This window comes from Macrotis lagotis, chromosome 1 (genome assembly GCF_037893015.1).
Source record: "Macrotis lagotis isolate mMagLag1 chromosome 1, bilby.v1.9.chrom.fasta, whole genome shotgun sequence".
Classification (NCBI taxonomy): Eukaryota; Metazoa; Chordata; class Mammalia; order Peramelemorphia; family Peramelidae; genus Macrotis; species Macrotis lagotis.
This window is the reverse complement of record NC_133658.1, coordinates 905195786-905219421: the sequence shown is the minus strand read 5'-3', so window position 1 is coordinate 905219421 and position 23636 is coordinate 905195786. Positions and strand designations below refer to the sequence as shown.

Genomic DNA, 23636 nt, shown 5'->3' with positions numbered 1-23636 from the left:
TCACCTCAAATGCTATCCACCTGGCAATTGTAGACAAAAGTTCCTTCCATGATCTCCCTCCCAAGGCTGTTGTGATAAATGTGTTGTGAGCCCCACAAAGTGTGGCCAGTGGGTCTTTCCTGTGGTTTGATTTCCCAGAGTGGTGTCAGAGGTTACCTCCAGAGCGTAAGAACAACTCTTCCTCATTTTCAGACTTGCCATAACCCTGTTCCCACAATAACTCTATGAGAGACGGGGCAGGATTTTTTAACCCCATTTTTGAGAAGGAAATTGAGACTCCAAAAGGTAAAGAGAATGTTTCTTCACACATAGTGATCTTCTTTGTCCTAAGCCCTGGATAAAGTTTACCCTGCAAAATGACTTTTCCTCAAATCACTAAGCTAGCAGGGAACTGGGAGATAGCTCAACTCGACCATATTCCTTATTTTGTGGGTGAAGAAACTGAGACCCATAGAGAAGATGACCTTGACCTGGGGCAAAGCAGCATATTAGTAGTGATGGAGTTGACTTGAGCCCAGGGTCTCAGGACCACGTGGCTATGTCTCTCATCTCTCAGGAAAGGACACTATCTGGGACAGAGCAACCATTTCAAAAACACTTGTCTAGTCACAAATTGACTTAACTCACCAGGCCCTGACAGAAAAGCCTATACTTGGATTTTCAAGATTCCCTAGAGCTCAGGAGGACCCTGGTCCCCGAAATTCACAATTGTATGACTTTAGATCGATGGAGTGCTAAACCATCCAGCCAGGCCTGGCTTTGGGATCTGGAGTGAAGGAGCCATGGGTCATCTTGGGGATACTCTGATATCAGAGTCATAAGACTGTGGTCTAAAGTCTCAGTTCAACCACATTTGTATTCTGGGACCCTGGAGTTGTCCCTAGGTCTCAGTCTCCATCCACAAAGGATGTTATAGGAAAATATGCAGGTTGTGGTGACTGTGTGAAGACCCCTTCTTTTGTTGGGCTATTTTCTCATCTCTAAAATGGGAAGGGGCTTTTTCTAATTGTTCTCCATGACCTTTTCCAGGTTTAATATTAGTGATTATGATTATCTCAGTGTCAGCCCATCAGGGCAACCATGGGAACTTCCCTTGACCTGGTATAAGAGAGAATGAGATCAGAGGAAATGGATATCTCCATTGTCCAACCCTCATCATGTGAGGACCTCAGACATTCAGAGCTAATATTGGCAGTGATAAAAAGAACATCTAGTATCATTCATATCTGACCAAGGGTTTCCCTTAACAAATGATCTACTATACAGTAGAATGGATGACCTTAATTATCATGGAGAAAGGCAGAGAGCTCGGGTTGGGATGCCAACTGTACTTATTAGCTGGGTGACTTAAAGAACATCTCTTCCCTTTTCTCAGCCTCAATTTCATCATCTATCAAATGAGGAGGAGACCACCCAGGTTTCTGTGGTGCTTTTCATCTCTAGATTATGGTCCTAGGAATCCATCTAAGATGAACTCACTGCTTTCCAAGGAAATCAATCAAAATCTGTAATTTCCTTCTTTTTCAAAAGAGCAATTCTATTCCCTCTTCCATATGACCAAAATTTAGATCCCTGAAGAGTGTGACTGACTGCTCTTCCACTGCCTTATTAAGTTTTTTCCTTTACACACTAGTCATCACCAGTTCCTTCAGCAGATCTTGTTGCATCACCTAAAACAGTTTTAGATTTTAAGGGGAGATGGGGGTTTGGAGGAGGTGTTGCTTACTCTTAATTGGTTAGAAGGACCAGGGGTCCTGGGTGAGGGTCCTATGAGGGAGTCTGTGTCTAGCCAGGAAGAGATCTCTTCAGGGACTTCAATCAAGGTACTTTGGGAGAAGTGAGGAACATTTAGAGACTAAATACAGCTCTCTAGGTTTTATATAAGGAGAGATAAAAATCCATGATCACTGGGAAAATCTGGAACAGAGAAGAGACTTTTCCCATCACCCCTCTCACTTGAAGGAAATTTGGCTTTAGTATTAGAAGATCTGGGGCTGTTATTTCTGAGGAGAAGCACTAAGGTTTCTGAGGAATGGGAAAGGCTTCTTGCAAACATGGGATTTGAGGTGGACATGAGGGAAGCCACAGGGCAGGATCCCCTGATCTACCAATTTAACCACCTATTTTAATTCCAATCACCAACTATTCTAGATATCTGTTCTCACTGAATATCACCTCTCTTAGCACCAGTCTCTTCCTCTTCCATGAAAGTGGGCTCATCCCCACTTAAGGTCCCTTCAGTCAGAATCCATCCTGGACACTGCTACTCTCTCTCCTATGGTTTTCCCATCTCACCCTCCTTGGATCAGGCCACTGGCTGCTGGAAGTGATTGGGGTGGAGGGCTTCTGCCTGCTATTCCAAGTCCTTCACAAGCTGACCCTTTCCTACCTTTGCAGTCTTGCTTTGACAGACTCCATCCACCGGAAGACCCAGTTACAGTAGTCTCCTGCATTTCCTCACTTATCGCTGACCCTCTCTAGCTCCTCCATTAATATGCTCTGTTTCCCATACCTCTCTTTCCCTCCCACCCCTGCTTCCTTCAAATCTCAGCACAATCCTCATCTTCTTTCCTCTAGAACTGCTTCTGCTCCTCTTTCTTTGTTTTGTTTTGTTTTTTTTTAGATTTTTTTCAAGGCAATGAGGTTAAGTGGCTTGCCCAAGGCCACACGGCTAGGTAATTATTAGGTGTCTGAGGCCAGATTTGAACTCAGGTACTCCTGACTCCAAGGCCAGTGCTCTATCCGCTGCACCACCTAGCCGCCCCTTCTGCTCCTCTTTCAGTTTACCTCACATATATCACTGTATCTCTTTTATTTACATGTTGTCCTTGCCACCATATATTTCTACTGCTTAACAAAGTACCCAACATTTATTTATCTCTTAATAAATAGATGTAAGTAATCAATTGATTTGGGATCAGTCCCTAAAGTCCATTTTTTAAAAAAAAATTGTTTTTCTCAATTACATGTAAAGGCAATTTTACATTAATTTTTAATTTATATTTATATATGTATTATTCCAACATGCAAAGTCAGTTTTCAACATTCATTTTTTGTAAGCTTTTGTATTCCACATTTTCCCTCCCTCCTTTCTCTCCCCATCTCCTTGACAATTAGGTTAATCATATTTCCATTTTTGTCATGTTTAACATTAATGTTGCTTAACACGTAGTAGACTTATTGCTATTTGGGGGGTATTTATTGGCATCATAGATCTTTCTGCTGCTCCTGCTGTTCTCCTGCCCACTTTACATGCTGACCCCACTAGGCAGCTTGTTTATTGTGGTCCTCTCCCAGATGAACTGCTGCCTGCAAGCCCCCGAGTGATAACTGCCAGGGGAAAAAAAATCAAAATATTGTCCTTGCCTGTAAGGAGCTCGCATTCTTTTCAAAAATTTACATTATATTTTCCCATCAATTACATGTAAAGACAATTTTTAACATTTATTTTAAGCATTTCTCCCTCCATCCCTTAACTCCCCCTTCTCCCTCTGTGAGACAGGCAATTTAGTTTAGGTTATATTACATGCAGTCATGCAATATTTTCATATTAGTTATGTTGTGAAAGAAGGGGGGGAACACCCAAAGTAAAGTGAAAAAATAGTATAGCTTGATCTGCTTTCAGATTTCACCGGTTCATTCTCTGGAAGCAAATAACATTTATCATCACAAGTAGTTTAGAATTGTCTTAGATAATTGTATTGCTGGGAAGAGCTGATGATGATGATGATGATGATGATGATGATGATGATGATGATGATGATGATGATGATGATGATGTGTTCTCAAAGACCATGACATCAGGTTGTTGATGCAATGACATGCGTGTGAATTGGATTTGAGTTGGGGGCGGCGGGGGGTGTGTGTGCGCTGAGTCACCAACCTCACTTTCTCTTCTGGAACCATCTGAGTCCAGATATGAATCAGGTTGACTGGAAATGGCCCTGGATGCAAGGCAATCAGGGTTAAGTAACTTGCCCAAGGTCACACAGCTGGTAGGAATCAAGTATCTGAGACTGGATTCAAACTCCTCTCCTCCTGACTCCAAGGTCAGTACTCTATCCACTGCGCCACCTAGCTCCCCTAAAACTGGACTCTAATTAAGTGTTATAAATCTGAATATTAGCCTCTGTCTTCTTCAAGGTTTGTGTCCAGCTAAAATCTGAAGGCAGGCTGTGTGTGTGAATTAGCCTGGTCCTCTTCTAACTGCAACTTCAAGTTGGCTTTCCCAGTACATCAACAATTAGAGAAAGAACATCTTACGAAAGCAGGAAACTGATCTGATTATCTCAATTAGAGTCCCAAATAAATTCTTTTACTGATGGCATTTGATCACCTTACACTGTTGCTGTTACTGTGTTTTCCTGGTTCTTCTCACTTCACTTTACATCAGTCTTTCCAGGCTTTTCTATAACTATCCTTGAACACCATCCTGCTCATCATTTCTTATAGCACAGTAATATTCTATCACAATTATATATCACAGTTTGTTCAGCCATTCCCCAATAAATGGGCATCCCCTCAATTTCCAGTTCTTTGCCACCACAAAAAGAGATGCCATGAATATTTTTTAGTGTAAATAGATCTTCTGAAGTCCTTTCTAGAAGCAAGACTGTGTTTAGAGAGACTCTGACCTTCCTTCTGCCCCCTTCCAGATGTCTCCAGAAGGGTGGAGTGAACTGGGAAATCACTCCGAGGGGACCGAGTTCATTCTGCTTGGCATCACAGATCTTTGGGGGATGCAACTCCTGTTATTTGCTGTCCTCCTGCCCACTTACTTGCTGACACTGCTTGGTAACTTGTTCATCGTGGTCCTCTCCCTGCTGGACTACCGCCTGCAAACCCCCATGTATTATCTCCTGAGGAATTTCTCCCTGCTGGAGATGGGCTTCACCTCAGTCATCACCCCCCAGGTTCTCAGCCATCTCCTCACAGGCTGTAAGAGCCTTTCCCCTCCCAGATGTTTCTCCCAGATGGTCCTTTATCTCATCCTGGGCACTGTGGAGTTCTTCCTGTTGGCTGTAATGTCTGTGGACCGATATCTGGCTATCTGCTATCCCCTGAGGTACCCAGCTCTCATGACCAGCCGGACCTGCCTGGGGCTGGTGCTGGGCTGTTGGGTTGGAAGCTCCCTCCTCCTCACAGGGCCTTGTATCTGGTTCTTCCTTCTGCCACTCTGTGGACCAAAACTACTCAACCACTTCTTCTGTGACAGCACCTCCCTGCTAGCTTTGGTGTGCACTGACACCAGACTTCTGCAACTGTTTGCTTTCTTGGTGGCTTTGTGTACCTTGATTGGCACCCTCTCTGTGACAGCAGCATCCTACCTCTGCATCATCTGGACCCTTCTACAGCTGCCCTCCGCCCAGGGTCGGCGCAAGGCCTTCTCTACCTGCTCCTCCCACATCCTGGTGGTCTCCATCACCTATGGTAGCTGCATCCTCATGTATCTCCGCCCCACCCAGACAGGGCAGCTAGACCTCAACAAGGGAGTGGCCTTCTTCAACACCACTGTTGCCCCCCTATTGAACCCTTTTATCTATTGCCTGAGGAATAAGCTGGTACAGCAGGTCAGCAGGGATGTGCTGGTCAAAGGAAGGGAGTCTTCAAGGCATCTCAGAATTGGACTGACAGACTTTGAAGCTTCTAGGGATCAGAGGAAGCAGAGGGGGAGGAAGATGATGGTGTAGTAGTGAGAGTTATGTCTCGGGAATCGTAAGCCCTATGTCTGAGATTCAGCACTTACCCTCAATAGCTCTGTGGTCTTGGGAAAGTCTTCTCTTTTTCTAGGTTTCAATTTTACCCTCTGTGAAATAAAGTGATTGAATAAGATGATGCCTAAGGGACCTCCCCTCAGAAACTTGCTGTTTCTCTCTTTGAGGACAGAACTTGTAAAGGAAGAGTAAGGTGAGGACAGGAGAGAGAGAGAGAGAGAGAGAGAGAGAGAGAGAGAGAGAGAGAGAGAGAGAGAGAGAGAGAGAGAGAGAAGAGGGGAGAGCAGGAGACAAGGACAGAAAGAGATGTGATAGATAAGAGAAAGAAACAAAAGGAAAGACTATAGGCGGAAAGCAGGAGGGAAAGTAGAGGGGGTATAGAGACAGGATGGATGGAGAGCTCAATACAAGGAGATGTAGAAATGCTGTGAAAGGGGGGAATTGGATGGTAAGAGTGAGCAGAGGACAAGATTGGGAGAGGAGGCATAAAAAGAAGGTAAGAGACAAAGGAGATTCAGGAGGGAACAGGGAGCAGATGGGAGAAAGGTGAGCTGCAGAGTCACAGGGACCACCTAGGTCAGATGCTTCTTTTGACAAAGGCCAGGAAAGTAAAGGGGTTTCCCCAGTGTCTCAGAACCAGTAAGAGGCAGAGTGGGCTTGTGCCCCCTGAGCCTTCATCAGATGAAGTGGCAGAACTTTACAAATGATGACCACTCTGAGGAGCCCATGTGCTGCTTATCATGGTCACTTCCTAGAGGGGAATGGATGGATAGCTGATCACCCAGCTGCTGAAAGCTGAAATGCTGGCTTCACCAAGGGAGCTTCTCCACACAAGCAGTATGGACCCTGGCTGCACAGTCCTGCACCAACACTCATGAGAAGGCTAGGACAGAGGGGGCTAGACATACCTCACAATTCCAAAGTCAAAGTAGAAGTTCTTTGGATTTCCAAGGTTCTCTAAGTCCCCAGAGAAGCTTTGAACATTATTTGGCTGTGATGGGGAACTTCATACAATGCTGGTCAAAATAGATGCTTAGCCATAGCAGGGGAAGGATTTCAATGAAGATATTCAGTGACCACATCTTGTTTTTTGACCTGAGTGCATTTCCCCTACTCCTGTGTTGACCACTATTGTTACCTGGCCCAGCCTCAAGAAAGGGCTGGACCTCTCAGCAACCAGGAATGGTCCAGTCCTGAGTTCCCTGAGCCAATCAAGTCCCAAGGACAGTTTAATTTTTTTTAAGGAAAAGCTCATCTATCTGGGGACGTTGATAGATGGTTTTGTTCCTCCAATTTTCCTAACCATTTCTCAATCCAACTCATCACAAAAGTTCTACTAATACTTTGTCTTCTCTCCTCTCACCTCATTCTTACCTGAGGACCTCACTTAATTTTTCTCTGAAAAATGGAGGTTGTTCAGAATTTCTTCTTCCTTTCTAATCTCAAACACTTCTGCCATTATCACCAACTATGTCCTTCTTCACCTCTATCTTTAACCTACTTTTTTCCAAGACTAATCCCTCTAGAGGCACCCTTAACAACCCCTTCTTCTCCAGCAGAATATCCATCCAACAATATCATGCCCACTGTCTCTGTTCTTTAATCTCTCCCTAATTAGTGGCTCCTGTCCAACCACCCAGACACAGCCTAACTCACCCTTAACAAATCCTTACTCGATGCTGCCATTCTGGTGTCTATTCTTGGTGTGTCTTTTCTCCTCAGCAAAATTATTTAACAGGTCTTGCTATCTCTTATACTTTATGTTTCTTCCTTAAGGATATGATTCCTCTCTCATCACACTCAATTTGGATCAATGTAGACCATGGGAACAATGTAAACACTAGCAGATTGCCTTCTGTGGGGGTGGGGGAGGGAAGTAAGATTAGGGGATAAATTGTAAAACTCAAAATAAATGAAATCTTTAATGAAAAAAATTATTTAACAGGAATAAAGTGTGTGCCTCTTTTTCTCCTTTCCCTCTCTTCCCAATACCTGCAGTCTGCCTTTAGATCTCCTTACTCAAGGGCAACTTCTCTTTCCAAAGTCCCCAGAGATGCTTTAATGACCTAATCAAATCACCTCCTCTGAATTCCTTTGCTAATTGGCCTCTGTAGCATTGGACCCTATTCATCACTTTCTGCTCCTAGGACTCTCTCCCCTTCTTGCTTTTGGCGGACCGTGTTCTGTTTCTCCTGCTTTTCTACCCACCCCTTTTCACTCTCCTTAGCCAGACCTCCATCCATTCCATACCTCAAGTCTTTGTTTCTTTTCTCCCCACTCATCTTTTAGACTCATGAGCTCTTGTGGATTCAGTGATCATTTCTCTGCAGATGATTTTCATATTGGTATGTTCAGCTTCATTTCCGTATCACCAGTTGCCTATAGGATATTTCATTTTCATGTCCAATAAACATCTTAGATTCAATATGTTCAAAGAATTCATTGTCTTTCCTCTAAAACTTCTCATTGCAATATCTCTAATACCTCTTTTGTATTATAACTCAGGGCATCATTATGTTTTCAGTCATCCTTGTTTCCAATTTAATTGATACAAAGAGTTAAAGAACCCTTGATTTTTCACTGATTCACTCTCCATTTAGCCAGTCAGACTGCAAATCTTATCATTTTTCCCCTTTATAATACCCCCCTCCATGATTACCACCCTAGTACAGTCTCCCATTGGCTTTGATTCATCTTGCTACAACAAAATTTTCCCTGATCTGATCCATCTAGAATGATGTTTCTAAAATATAGATCCTGGAGTGGCCAGGTGTTACTGTGGATAGAGTGCCAGGTCTGGAGTCAGGAAGACTCAACTTTAGATCCTACTTCAGATACTCACTACCTGTGTGACCCCAGGCAAGTCACTTTACCCTGTTTGTCTCCGTTTCCTCATCTATGAAATGAGCCATCAAAGAAAATGGCAAATCTCACCAGGATCACGGCCAAGAAAACTCCAATTGGGGTCACAGAGAATCAGCCATGACTTAAAACAAATGAACAACAAACTAGCAAAGAACAGGTGCTACCATCTCACCCCCACTGCTCAGCAACAGTGGATCCCTTTTCTCCACCTCTAGAATCAAGTACAAAACCAGACACCCTTCCCAGCCCAGCACTTTCCAACCTTCCTTCTTCCATATTACTCCCTCGCACATACAATTTGGCTTTACAGACCTGCAATTTAGTCAAGGACTTCTCACAGGAGGCTCCCTCTGTTGACTCCTTTCACACCTAAAATAATCTGCCTGCCCCACTTTCCTTCTTTTCATAAGAAGGCTAAAAAGGCATGAGAGGGGCAGGTTAGAAAGACCAGAGGAAAGGATTTCATATTTAATCCAGGAAGTGACAGGGGACCCCTGAAGTTGCTTGATTGGAGGTTGGGGTGGGGGGAGAGATAGTTAAATCTGAACTTGAGTGAAAACCATACTGGTGTGGAGGAAAGGGGACCACATAGCAGGCATTTGTAATAGTCTAGGAATGATAGGGTGAGGGCTTGTACCAAGACGGTGGCAGTGTCAGAGGAGAAGAGACAGGTGGTTTAGGAGAGATTTCCCAAAGATAGAAATGATGTGAGTTGGCAATTTATGGGTAGTGGGAGTGAGAGAGAGTAAGTAAACAAGGAAGGCATCTAGATTGTAAACCTGATTAACTGGGAGGTTGGGCCTACTTTTTTTTTTTTTTTTTTTTAGGTTTTTGCAAGGCAAATGGGGCTAAGTGGCTTGCCCAAGGCCACACAGCTAGGTAATTATTAAGTGTCTGAAGCCGGATTTGAACTCAGGTCCTCCTGACTCCAGGGCCAGTGTTCTATCCACTGTGCCACCTAGCCACCCCATCTACTTTTGACAGTAATTATGAAGATAGGAAGAGGAAAGGGATTGGATAAAAACAGTTCAAATTTGAACCTGTTGAGTTTATGGTGTCTATAAGATGTCTTGTTTGAGATACCTAATAGGCAGTTGGAGATGCCACACCAGAGGTCAGGAAAGAGGTTAGAGCCAAAAAATATGATCTGAGAATTAGTTGCATAGAGCTGCTGGTTCAATCAATGAAAGCTGAGGAAGTCACAACAGTAAATAGTATATAGAGAGAAGAGAAGATGAACCACGACAAAATCTTGGGAGACACACGTGGTTATAGGATCAAAATTCATCTTTCCCTGCAAACCCTCCCCCTTCCTAACTTCCCTACTTTTGATGAGAACATCATCATTCTTTGAGACACCCCAAATTCCAATGTCAGTCATCTTTAACTGCCCCCTTTACCTTCCCTTATATAGCCAATCAACTGCCAAGATTGGTGGCTTCTGTGACTTCAACATTTTTGCTGTCTCATCTTCATTCATGTGACTAATCACATCATCACATCACATCATGTGGCTAATTCATCTAATTCATCACTTTCTTGCTTAGACTATTGCAATGGTCTCTCAATTCATTCAGTTTCTGACTTCTCTAAACTTTCTTCCTCCCAGCTGCTAAGATAGAATCTTCCCCATTATTCCCCTGACTAAGAAGCTTCCCCTAACCTTTAGGATGAAATTTGGACTATTTGTTCATGTAGTCTTGTTTGTGGTCGCCCTAGTCTGATCAGCCAGTTGGAAACACTGTACCTTCACTCCAAAATAGTGATGCCATGTTAGTTATCTTCAAGAACAAGGGACAAAAACCAGAATGAAATACAAATTTTTCTCTTTGTCTTGGAAAGTCCAGAACAAATCTGATTTTTGAAACCTGGACTGATCACCCCCATTACTCTCTGGAGGCCAATTGAAATTAAGTGCCACAACTAGACCAGGGTCTCACAGCTAGACTTGAACTCAGTTTTTCCCAATTCTAGGACCAGTGCTCCATCCATTGTGCCATGCAACTATCTTTTCTGTGGAAGAGAGATTAGAGAAGGGAGAACCTGGTTCCAAGGAGACCAATTAGGTCTAATTCTGTATTATAAACAATAGAAACTTTAGCAGGGACTTAATGAATACCTCTTGATCAATTCAGAATTCAAGACATGTGAAAGATCCAAGATGCTGGGTCCTCAGGGCATGGAGGGCTGCCTTTGAAGAGTTCCTCCAATGTGTTACAAAGGAAAGAGGAGTTTTGGTAACTCCTTTGACTCTTCTCCTCATATATCTGAATGAATCTTTGGTTGCCTAGTCAGAGTCCCCTGGGTCCTTTATCTTACTGACTTCTGATTTAGAGACAGAAGATTTTTCTCCCCTTCTCCAAAACTATCAAATTCTTTCCACTCTCTATTACCACTCTGTTGTTTGGTATCTGGGCTTTCTGAGTTGGTGAAATCATCTTAATTTTTTTTCTACCAGGACTCCTCTAAGAGCTATTATTGTTCTGATGAGGGTTGAACTAGCTGATCTTGAGATTCTTTCCAAGTTCTTAGGTTCTTGGATTCCCTGGATCAGATTCTACTAGGAACCAAGGCTGAAAGGAGCAGAGAAGCAGGGACAGATGGAGTCCGGGAGTCAGAATAAAGTCTCAACCAGTGAGAGTCATCCCAGAGTGGAATGAATTCCACACTGTGCTCTTCAGGCAGAGGGTGAATGATCACTTGTGGAAATACTGAATGGATGCTTGTTCAGGTATAGGTGCCTATGGATTTCCAACTTCTTACTCACCATGCCCTGGCATCTCTTGCTTAATTCATTCCTATGAATTCTATGTTATTGTATACAAGGCATAGCACATTAGAAAGAGCCTGGAACTTGGGGTCCAAACAGCTAGTTAAGGGTGCAGCTCTGCAAACTTAGACTCCTTCCCTTCCTTGGCTACCAGTTTTTCCTTCAGTAAAATGAGGGGTCCCACTAACAAAACTAAATCACTGAGCTATTGGGTCTGAATTCTGCTCCTTTTCTTGTGATCGGCTTTAGTTCATGCCATTCCTCTCTCTCTGATCATCACTTCCCTTCTCTGATTTAGGAATGGTAACAACTTGGATACTCTAGAGTCTAGGCAAGATAAACCTCAGCCCGGAACCTCATAGATTTTTCATTTTCTCTTATTTTTTACTTTCCCTTATTCCTGGAAGGAGGTTTAGAAATTATTTATTCCAAAATAATTATCTTCGCAGTCATTGAAAATGAGCCCAAAGGGAAGGTGAAGTCATTTAAAGGATCATAGAGTTGGTGATCACAAGAAAGCATCTAAACCAAGTCCTTTATGGTAACAATGAGGAATCTGAACCTTTGAAGGTGAAGAGTTTCCCAGTGTTACATGGATGGCAAGACAACTGCAACCTTCTCCTGTGTTTCAGTATCAGATGGCATCAGATGTTGCATAGCACCAGTCACACCACTTCTTGTTAGCATTGTCTGCTTCATCCCTTCAAGCAGCTTCCATAATTGAGGATTAGCTACTACCATATGTAAGGCCCTAAGCTCTAGAGATCATCTAACTCAGACCTCTGTACTCCAAGAGCTTCCAGTTGGGTTGGGGATCCCAATGCAGAGAAATTCAATAATAAAAAAGAAAACACACTTTGAAGGGGACTTGCCATCACTGTCTGGGCTGCTGTTGTTCTCTCTGGAGTCTTTCAAGTTGCTGATCCTCAGTTGCTCTTCCATCCATCTGCTAAGACTAGGAGGCTTTGGTCCACAAACTCCAGCTTCCTCTGTATTTGTGAGCCAAGCTTGTTCCCCAAGAATCCAGGTTCTTCAGTGTAGTGGACATCTCCTGATCTCCCCCAAATACTGTTCATAGATTCTCAGAAACAACCCAGGATGGAGGGCCTTGGATTAAATGAAGTCGAGGTGCAGTGGGGTGGGGATAAAGACCTCTGCCAATGGGGAGCCTTCCTTTCTCCTATCTTCAATCTTCTTCCCAGTTTCCCAGGAAACAGACTGTGAAAGAAAGCAATCAGAGGCAAATTTCCTCACTATGCATGGAAAAGCTCTTCACAATTAGAACTGTCCAAGGCAGCTAGGGGGTGCAGTGGATAGAGTACTGGCCCTGGAGTCAGGATGGGCTGAGTTCAGATCTGATATCAGACACTTACTATGTGACCCTGAACCAGTTATTTAATCTTAATTGCCTCCCCCCACAAAAAAAATCAATTAGTGCTGTCCCAAATTGCCAAGTTTGTGGACAACCTCTGGGAAGAAAGACTCTCCTTCACTGGTTTTCAAACAAAGCAATTTGGGGGAACCATTGGAGACCTGTCCAGAAGCGTAATCTGGGTGTGCCTGTGAACTCTTGGCCAGCTCCATTATGCTTTGGATCTGAGATTCTTTCTGTCATGGCATGGGGATTTCTAACTGGGTTCAAAGTGAAGTTTTTTTCCCCTTTCTGCAAAAAACAAACAAACAAACAAATAAATAAAATAAAGGCCAGAGAAGAGCAACTTCCCTTTTCATCTTCTCAGTATAGCTCTGGGCCCAGGAAAGACATGAGAAGGCTCTGCTGAATCTGTCTGCTGGTTCTTTGAGGAGGTGTGACCTGTAGATCAGGGACCTCCCAATCCAGTACACTGTTTTCTTTCCTTGATGAAGCTTTCTTGGTGAGATGCAAATTTTTGTCCTTTCTGGGATCTCCTTGCTCCATGGACTCTCACTGCTTTCTGGATCCCCAAAACATCATCTGCCACCTTCGTGTATTATTAGTGTGTCCAGAAGCTGTCGGGCTTAGGAGATGATGGACCTTAGTTCTCCATTTTTCCTTCCACATAGGTCTCTTTCTCTTAGTCCAAGATGTGCTGAGAAATAATTGACAATTGATTTTCAAAAACAAACAAACAAACCCAAATTATACACATGGCACTTTTAAATTTGTTGATGTTCAAGTCATGTTCGATTCTTTGTAACTCCACTTGGGGTTTTCTTGGCCATGATACTGGAGTAATTTGACATCTCTTCCTCCAGGACATTTCAGGTAATCTCAAGTTTTGGAAGTGCTGGGTTCTTCCAGGATCCTTGTCAGGGACGAGAATTTTGGTCCTCAGTGGCTGCAGAAGCTGGGTTCTACAATTACTTGGGAGGAGCAGATCCCTGATTCAGTGAAATCTTGTATTTATTGAATGCCCTCCCTGAGGAGCAACTTAGCTGCAACTAGAGGACATGATGATGTTGGACAAGAATGAAAGAAATGGGGGAATGGAATTAGAGATTTCCAAAAGGGTCCTAGCAACAGTTTGTTATCCTCTTCCTTGATTTCCTTATCTGTAAAAATGTCCTGGAGGAAGAGATGTCAAATTACTCCAGTATCATGGCCAAGAAAACCCCAAGTGGAGTTACAAAGAATCGAACATGACTTGAACATCAACAAATTTAAAAGTGCCATGTGTATAATTTGGGTTTGTTTGTTTGTTTTTTGAAAATCAATTGTCAATTATTTATCAGCACATCTTGGACTAAGAGAAAATGTCTTAAAATCAAAGATTGGTTTTAGGATTAAGGAGATTTGAGTTTAGATTTATGATGGAGAACACCAGTACAGAAACTAGTCCTTCTTTGTGAACTCTGATTAAGAGAGTGTAAGAATCTGAGTTCAAATTTATGTCTTCTCTCCTTTTTTTCTTTAACACTTCTGTATATTTTTAACTTTGGACAATTGATAACTTTGCTTTCTTCCTCAGGAAAATGTGTGGATTAGAGTTTGGATGGGGGGGGAGTGAAGAAGAGGTCTGGGAAGGCAAAGTCAATGAACAATTATAGAGTTCTTACTAGGAACAAGTCCTTTTTTGCAGCTAAAGCATTCTGTTCTCTCCCCAATCTCCAACCCCAGCCAGAAACATTAACAACAAAAGCAGGACCAGGTCAAAGGAGAGCACATTGTGGAGACCAGTGGGAAGTAGCTTGACTGAGTTAATTAACCCCATCTCTGACCATCACAAAAAATTTTGGGGGGTGGGCAGGGAGACCCTTCACCCGGGGACCTCTGAACGTCCTTTTGGAAGGGAACTCTTTCTGTAATAGGTTACCTGAATGGATGAGGAGGAGTTTGGGTTGTGAATGGTTTAAATTCTGAAACAGTCAGAAACAATAACCAAGACCTTTGCAGGTTCTCAAGACTGAAGTCCAGGAGAACAGTGGACATTTTGCCCTCTTTGGAACTCAATGGAGAATCCCAGGAACCCAGACTCTGTAGGTGAGTAACCTTAAAGGGCAAATTTGTTTTCCTTATTGTGTTCCTTTGATTGGGTTCAAATTTGAAGTGAGGCTTGTCACTGCCCAAGGGTAGGGGCCTGACTTAGCCAAGTTCTCCATCTGGGGCCTCTGCTCACTGGAGACATTTACTCCTTGGGAAATTGAGACAGGCAATTTGAAAACCAAATGTCTTTTATTTTAGATTGAATAAAAGCAAGAAGTGTCAGATCCCCATCTCAGGGGAAAAGGCTCTGCTTTGGTTTATTGGAAACTAGTCTATGAGACCTGTATGGGGTTCCCATTTTCTGAGGGCTTCCTTCCTGCTTCTCTTTTCCATTCCATCCTTACTTCCCGTAGGCTAGCATCTGCTCCCTTCTGCTGGCACTAAGTCCTCTCCTCTTGTGCCAGAGATCACCTCCAGAGAGAACACCCAAGACTTTGAAATTGGGGTCCCTTCTGCTTTTACAGAGAACATGCCAATATTTTCCCCTCTAGAATCTTTTTGGGAGTGGGGCAATGGGGTTAAGTGACTTGTCCAAGGTCACCCAGCTAGTACATATCAAATGAGTCTGAGTTTGAATTCAGGTCTTCCTGACTCCTCTATCCACTATGTCACCTAGCTGCCCCCTTCTAGAACTTTTAAAACTCAAATGATAGTCACATATATTTCAAAGTTCTGTTTCTATGTAGTCTTTCTCATGTTCCCTTTTGAATCTCAAAAAAATTCTTTCATGTTCTTTGCTGTTTGACATTTTCCTCCCAATGACTTGGATAAAAGGATATAAAGTATTGTCAGTGACCTTGGAGATAACCCAAAGCCAAGAGGACTAGCTTTAATATGTTGGATGATGCAAACAAATTTGCACATACTCAAGAATTGGATGGAAATTGGGACCAAAGACAGTGAGTGTTCTTCAAAACAATTGGGAATGCAAACTCAATAAGGGTCTGCAGGATGAAATGACAGCCAGAGCATCTTGCTGCCTGGGCATCCCTTGGGAAGGACACAGTTTTAAGGAACAGGATGGAGAGAGAATCCATGTCCCCTACCTTGACAGAGATCATCTGGGCTCTGTGTACAGAGTTGTAGTGCATGCATAAAAAGGACAGGGATGAGCCAGAGATTCCAGAAGAAGAGAGCCAGGATGCTCTGTACTTTACATTTAATAGGAACAATTATTTCCTTAAATCCCTTGAGCTTCCTAAGTGCCTTCAAGTAGCCCCAAGGCCCCAGGGATCTCTCCCTTTGTGGCCATCTCCTGTTTGTTTATACTGACTAGATCTCCAGGCAATCTTTTCACCTCCAGTTAGGTTCCCTGGGGATTAGAGGGCAGATAGGGTTCAGGCTGGAAAGGGAAAGTGGCCTTCCCCCCCCCCCCATTTCCACCTTTGTTTTGATTTACTATTGGAAGTCTCTGGAAATAGAGATACAAAAACCCAAAATCTGTAATCCAAAGGTAGGAGGGTAGGAGATTGCTTCTATTCTTCCTCTCCTGGAGAGACTAGGGAGAAATTAAAGAAATCTTTTTGATTGACCACTTGGTTATTGTTTGGGCCCTAATGGGCTCAGACTGAAAGTAAAAAGCAATTATTTCTGTTTTGGCCAAGAATCCCTGAGTGTCTTCCCCTCCTTGCTTTATTCAGTTCTTTGCTTTTGAACTGTGCAAAAAAAAAGGCCATTTCTTTGTTTCATTTCTTTCTTTCTTTTTTTAAAAAGTAAGGCAATGGGGTTAAGTGACTTGCCCAAGATCACACAGCTAGGTAATTATTAAGTGTCTGAAGTTGGATTTGAACTCATGTCCTCCTGGCTCTAGGGCTGGTGTTCTATCCACTGTGCCACCTAGCTGCCCCTGTTTCATTTCTTTCTAACCTGCTTTAATCACTCAATCACTGAAAAACCCTGAGGGTCTTTTTTTTGAATAAGTAAAAGTAGTTTTTTTTATTAGTAAAACTAGTTGTTCTTGGTATCTTTGCCTCATCTCTCTCTTACTTAATCTAAATCATTGAATTGGCTTTGCCTTATTCAAACTGTAACCTAGGAAAGACCTTAACTTTTAAAAGCCAAGGTCTCCCACTGCATCCAGAGCCATCTCCAATTGCCCTGATCCAAATCTGGCCACTGGTCTCAGATGGTTCCAGAGAAGAAAGTGAGGCTGGAGACTCTGTGTAGCCCTGACTTACTTAAATCCAGTTCATGTGCATGCCATGGCATCATCTCCTGAAGTCAAGATCTATAAGAACAGTGGACAAACAAGAGCAACAGCCCTACCTTCAGAGCAGTATCCAGATGGGATCTGAAATCTGACATCCCTGTTCCTTCCTTGCTTCCTATTATGATTATCCATCTGCCCCCTGAAACCCTGGCTCTCAGCCTCTGGAGCTCTGTTTCTCACTCCCTCCTAGTACTAGTACTCAAGATAGCTCCCACTTATCAAACCTTTACCCAGAGCCCAGGGAGAAAAAGAATGAAGGTATGTTGGGGTTTAAAAGTCTATGTGAGTTTATGTTTGGGGTCAGGAAGCAAAAGGTTTAAGTTAATGCAGGGAGGTATTGGGCATCAGGTCTGATTAGCAGTCACTTAGAGAGATGAGAAGGTGTAGGAGAAAGAGCCCAGGAACCAGAACCAGGGCATGGGAGGGAGGTTAGTTCTGATGTAGTGTGTGATCCTAAGCAAGTCATTTCCTCTCTTAGAGCCTTATTCCCCTCAACTTTCCAAAGAGGAAGAGGAGCAGAGAAGAATTGATGGTCTGATGAAGGATTTTCAAAAATGGAAAGGATCTCAAAATTAACCCAGGCTAATCCTTACTCTCCATTTGGCAGATAAGCAAGCTAAAGGCCACAGAGGGCAAGTGACATGGCCAAGGACACACTCTTAGTAACTATATTGAAACCAGACTTCTAGCTCAGCTCTAGGACTTTCTGTTATATCCCTCTGCTCCTTTATGACTTGCAATTAGAAATGGTTTGAAGCTAGGTTTGCATTGGAATGGGTGTTAGAGAACCTGCCAGTTTCAAGGTTCAGGATTCACTTTGGACCAGGGGCAGGGGCATGCTACTGGCCCCTACAAAAGGGACTATAACATTATGAAGGTGAATTATTTATGCATCAGATAGATTCTGCAAAGACTACAAATTAGAATTTATTTGTTGTTTGTTTGAATCTCTAGACCTCAGAAGAATGGTGGAGAAAAGTTAAAAACTCAAACTAAAAAGCATGGTTTGCACTTTTTTTTTGAGAAGAGATTGTGAACCATTTACCCATACATCTCAGGCTAGACACTTACTAGTGTGCGACCCTCAGCAAGTCACTTAACCATGTTAGCCTCAGTTTCCTCATGTATAAAATGAACCAGAGAAGGAAATGGTAAACCACTCCAGTATCTCTGCCAAGAAAACCTCAAAATGGGGTCATGGAGAATTAGACACAATTTAAATGCCTAAACAACAATGACTCAGGGTAGGGGAAAATACTTAAAATCAAAGATTGGTTTTGGCAATAAATAGGCTATAGTGGACGGGCTATTTAAGATGGATAATAAGATCGATTGTGTGGTTTATCCAATGCAGGAACTCAAGCCCTTCCCTGTGAGTCCTCCATTCAAAATATGAGAATCTAGATTAAAATCCCAATTCTTTCATAGGACTTAAAAATAACGCTTTTGGACATATGACAACTTTGCTGGCCCTTACTTTCTTCTTTGGGAGAATGTATGGAGGAGTATAAATGGACTCTGGCTTTTCCTGGCTCTAAGTCTCTGAGTCTGATAATTTTGGGGGAATGATTTGGAGATAGTTGCTTCCTGAATGAAGGACTACTTGGCTTCCCCTTTTCCTTCAAATATGGGGATATTACTAGGTGGAGTTGGGAAGCTTAGAGTAAGATCTTGGTTCTGAGTAAAATCATGGTAGAGATTAGAGTCTGAGTTTTGGGTGGAGGATGGGCATCTAAACAGGCTATCAGAGAATCAGGAGACTTTTACATGGGCTTCTTTTCTACCCAAAGATAGAATTACAAAAAAATCCTGGTTGTATATTGCTACCATAAAAAAACAGGACCAGCTGGCTCCTGAAGAGTATATTCTAATGGAGGAAGCTACTGAGAAACATCTAGGCAAAGTAGATTAATTCCTACATCTACCCTATCAAAAGTCTAAGGGTGGGGCAGCTAGGTGGCACAGTGGATAGCGCACCTGGCCCTGGAGTCAGGAGGACCTGAGTTCAAATACAGCCTCAGACACTTAATAATGACCTAGCTGCATGGCCTTGGGCAAGCCACTTAACCCCATTACCTTGCCAAATTATGAAAAATAAAAAAAATAGAAAGTCTAAGGATATGTTCACCTAGGGCTCACTTTTTGAGTGTCTGTGAACCACAGGTGAACAGTAGATTCCCTCTATACTCGAGTGTTTGAGGAGGAGCTTGGACTGGGAATAGGAAGAAATAACCAAGACCTTCCCAGGGAGGCAAGGTTGAAACCAAGGGAAGGTCTGAAGTTTGGCCTGTCTCAGAAAATTCCAAGGTCCAGACTCAAATGGTAACCTTTAAGGAAAAATTTGCTTTTTCTTATTATTCCTCTGCATTGGGTACTGAGTTGTTGATAGCTGCCTGGGGACAGGAGCCTGACTAAGGTGATCTCTCTACCTGGGGCTCTGCACGCTGTAGGGTCTGTAGGTTCTCAATCCTCTTGTGAAATTGACTGGATGAATTTGGAAACCAGAGGACTTTGAAGATGGATTCTAGAGCTGGAAAGTCGAGAACCCCCCCCTCTCACAGGGGACCAGAAACTGTGTGTACTGATAGGAAACTGGTCTCTGAGAGGTCTCATAGGTCCTATTTTCATAGGGTGCTCTTCTTGTCTGTCTTTACTCTCTGTCTGGACCATTCTGTACTAAAATAATGTGAAAATGACTGTGATGACTTTTCTTTTTGGACTTTCTTCTGTTTTGTTCTGTTCCTTCAAAAAATGTTTTACTAACCCACTCTTCTTTTTTTGTCTCATTTGATTTTATTTCTCCTTCCAACTTGGACAAAGGTAAACCTGGCATGCTCAATGAACTTGCAGGCAACATAATGCTGGGAGCATAGCTAATAGATGAAAGACTCAGGATCCAAAATTATACTAGACAATTGAATAAAATTCAGTTGAGGATCAGATAGCAAGTGTTCCTCACAATATTTGGAGCCACATGCTCAATAATTCTAGGCTCTCATCTAGCCTAGAATCTGATAGCTTCTGCTAATACTAGGTTCCCAAATTCTGTTCACATCCCTCCTTTAAAATTAACTTACAAAACTGGGGAATTGGGAAGCTCCTGGTTTGAAAGGGAAAGATTTCTCTTCAGTCTTTCCAGCATCCAAAAGATAAGATCATCGTATATCTTTCAAAATTGTGTCTCTTCCTTCTGGACTAATAAGAAGAAATACCTCAATTTGTATGACTGTGTTTCTTACTGGTCTTTCTTCTGTTCCCTTCTATGCATAAACAAATCTATAATTTCTATATCTGTATTTTTAATTCAGCTTTCTGGCATTTTTGTTCTGTAGCTAAAAAAATACCTCAATTTCTATGACTGTTTTTCTTCCTGAAATTCATTCTGTACCTAAAAGAATACTACAATTTCTATGGCTACATTTCTCTCTGGATTTCCTTCTGTAGTTCAAAAAAATTGCCTCATTTTCTCTGGCCCTGTTGTTATCTAATTTTTTTTCTGTTCCCTTGTGTGCTAAAAGAATGCTTCAATTTCTCAAGCAGTATTTCTATCTGGACTTCCCCCCCCATCCTTTCCCTTTCCAAAGAGAATATTTTAATTTTTATAGCTGTGTTCTTAAACTAGATATTCTTCTGTCCCCATCCCCACCTGAAATAATGCTTCAATTTCTTTACTGTGTTTCTATCTTGACATCCTTCAGTTCCTTTCTGTATCTAAAAAAGTACTTTTATTTTAATGGGAGTGTTTCTGTCTGGACCATTCTGTACTAAAATAATGTTAAAATTACTGTGATGACTTTTCTTTTTGGACTTTCTTCTGTTTTGTTCTGTATCTTCAAAAAGTGTTTTACTAGCCCACTCTTCTTTTCTTTTGTCTTATTTGATTTGTTTTTTCCTTCCAACTTGGACAGAGGTAAACCTGGCATGCTCAATGAACTTGCAGATGATGTAATGCTGGGAGCATAGCTAATAGATGAAAGACTCAGGATCCAAAAGGAGCAACATGTACTAGACAATTGAATAAAATTCAGTTGAGGATCAAAGATAGCAAGTGTTCCTCACATTATTTGGAGCCACATGCTCAACAGGAGTCACCAGTGAAATAAGAGTCAAAAAAGCTCCAGCTGCCTGGGCGTGTATAGCTTCTGGGAAGATGGTGATAATAGAGCCTGTGTCCTCAGAACTCATTAAGGCTCATCTGGATCTTATGTTCAGTTTTAGGGTCTGGGATTAAAAAAGAAAATGATAAACTGGAGTGTCCAAAAGATGAAAGCCAGGAGGCTGAAGAGCCTCGACTCCTTGTCCTGTGAGCATTGGTTGAAGAAGTAGGGACTTAGAGCCTAGACAAAAGACTTGTAAGGAAATAAGTTTCCTAGCTGCAGGACCTACCTCCTTGGAATGAGATAATGTCTGAAAAGGGCTTACTTAACATAGTGCCTCATGCTCAATAATGTTTGTTCCAAGCTTTCTTTCCCTTCAATAGGTTTTACTGAATCTACATCCATGGTATGACAGGTTGATGTTGGTGTTCCTCAGTCTTTCTTGTGTCCCCCTCTCTTTCCCCGCATTATGTTCTCTCCCTTAGGTGATCTAGTAGATAACCTGCCAAGTAGAAAAATCAATTGATTACTTTGCTGAGATGGCAGGCTGCTCTGACATTGTACATACAAATCACCAGGCTAATAAATGAGCAAGAATAAATGGCAAAATAGTCTTCCTGGGACAGAAGGGCTGTAATAAATATTCCATACTATATTTCTCCTTGGACCCTACCTCCACTCTTTTGTCTCTTTGGCACCCCAAGATCCAGAAGTTACTAGGAGGAGTAGCTGCAAGCTGGAGGAGAAATCAGATTCAGATAGGTTTCTGGAGAAAGTGAGCTGATAATAATGACCATCCTTCTTCTGAATCCTGGGCAGAAACATTGCACACAGAGAGTACCAAATAAACAACGTCTATTGTTTGTTAATAGACTCTGTGACCCCCAGAAGATGCTGAAACTGAATTTCTCTTTATTCCTCATCAGAAAAATAAGTATATCTTTCTTTATTGGTTCTGTCGCTCATAAGAATAAATCCCCAAATCTAAAATAGTTTTAGAAGGAAACTTATTCGGTAGAGGAGAGGGAACTGGAAAAAGATATGGCTCCCTCAACTAGACTCTGAGAGATTTGCATAAATAGGATTTAGACAAGGGTCCTGGCATGAACCAGCAAAATGTGCAGCTTTTTCAACCAAGTTAAATTGAGATGTATATCAGTGGGTGAAATGATTATTAATAAACAGTGATTTGGGAAGATTTAGATTTCCCCCCTTTTCTATTATTTTCATTTCAAGACCTCAGTCTCTGAAGGTTGAGCTAATTTTCTTCTCTATTCCTATTCTGTACGGTGCACTGACTACTTGAGTTCTCTGGCCAGCAGAGAACTGTTCTCAGCTTGCACTGAATGAGATGGGAGGCAGAGATGGTAAAGTATCCCAAATTTTATTAGGGTCACACAGCTGCTTATATCCTAGTCTACTTCCACACTCATGGACAACTCATGCTACCAGCTTAAGCACCAATCATGTTAAAGATTACACATGGGTTAGATCATTACACATTGGTTAAACAGTTGCATATTCTTATACATACTTCATTGCTCTTGGTATAGTGAGATTCTTGATTAATGTCAGGAGATACAAAGGACCTAGGTCATGCTGATCTTGTGGAAAAGCAAAGGGGTTTGGTCATGCTGGTCTCCTGAGAAACCGAGCCAGTATGTTTGCAGAACAACAAGAGGCCAAGAGGGTCTTTAAAACATTTAAAACATTACCTTTGTCATTTCACAAAGATTCCTAACACCATTCCACCTAAACTTACAAAAAATCTTTAGCCCAAGGTGATTTCCATTCAATCAAGCTTGGATATAGATCCTTTTGTTTGGGTATAAGGATAGGCCTTTCAAGAGAGACATGATGTTACTCACAGCCCCTCATTGGAGTGACTTCACTTCTCTTTGTAAATTCCTCCTCTCATTAGTTGTTAACCAATCAGAGTTGATTGCCATCCTCAGGAGCACTTCTCTTCCAAAAGGGCATTTAAGTGATGACCTTGCTACCATGAGTGTCTTTGTTCTAAGCAGCAGTTGGCCAAATGACCATCATTTTATTAAAATACTGGCATTATTAATAAAAAGTTTAAATTCCCCAGGAATTAAGTCTCTCAAACCTTTTTTTTTAGGTTTTTTTTTAGGCAAACAGGGTTAAGTGGCTTGCCCAAGGCCACACAGCTAGGTCATTATTAAGTGTCTGAGACTGGATTTGAACCCAGGTACTCCTGACTCCAGGGCCAGTGCTTCATCCACTACACCACCTAGCCGCCCCTTCTCAAACCTTTTTAAATGCCATATCAATAAATAGAAACATTCAATAAAATATTAGCAATACCAAAACATAAACCTGGGTGGGTCCAAAACATAATTGTTTTGGAGTGGATCCAGGATGTGAAGGAACATAAAATTGTCACCACCTCCTACATTCCCAGAATATTACTGAGGTCAGGAAGATATTCTGGGTTCAAATAATCTCTGGATTCAAACGATCTCTGGTCACAAAGTTAGATTTATTTTATTTTATT

General features: G+C 42.1%; 2 protein-coding genes across 4 annotated transcripts in view; both read left to right on the top strand.

Annotated features, from left to right (window-relative positions):
- Positions 1-23636, top strand: part of LOC141509577 (uncharacterized) — a 264113-nt gene that overhangs the window by 201212 nt on the left and 39265 nt on the right. For all 3 annotated transcript variants that reach the window (XM_074219210.1, XM_074219209.1, XM_074219208.1), the window contains one exon: positions 14723-14809. In XM_074219210.1, the coding sequence (XP_074075311.1) occupies positions 14779-14809 (31 nt within the window). In that variant the 5' untranslated portion in view covers positions 14723-14778. The remainder of the gene's footprint in view (positions 1-14722; positions 14810-23636) is intronic.
- Positions 4206-5892, top strand: LOC141491916 (olfactory receptor 6E1-like). Its single transcript, XM_074192648.1, has one exon. The coding sequence runs from the start codon at positions 4656-4658 to the stop codon at positions 5688-5690; it is 1035 nt and encodes a 344-aa protein (XP_074048749.1). The 5' UTR covers positions 4206-4655; the 3' UTR covers positions 5691-5892.

Coding starts and splice junctions, on each gene's coding strand:
- LOC141491916 (XM_074192648.1), top strand. CDS start 4,656: ATGTCTCCAGAAGGGTGGAGTGAACTGGGAAATCACTCCGAGGGGACC.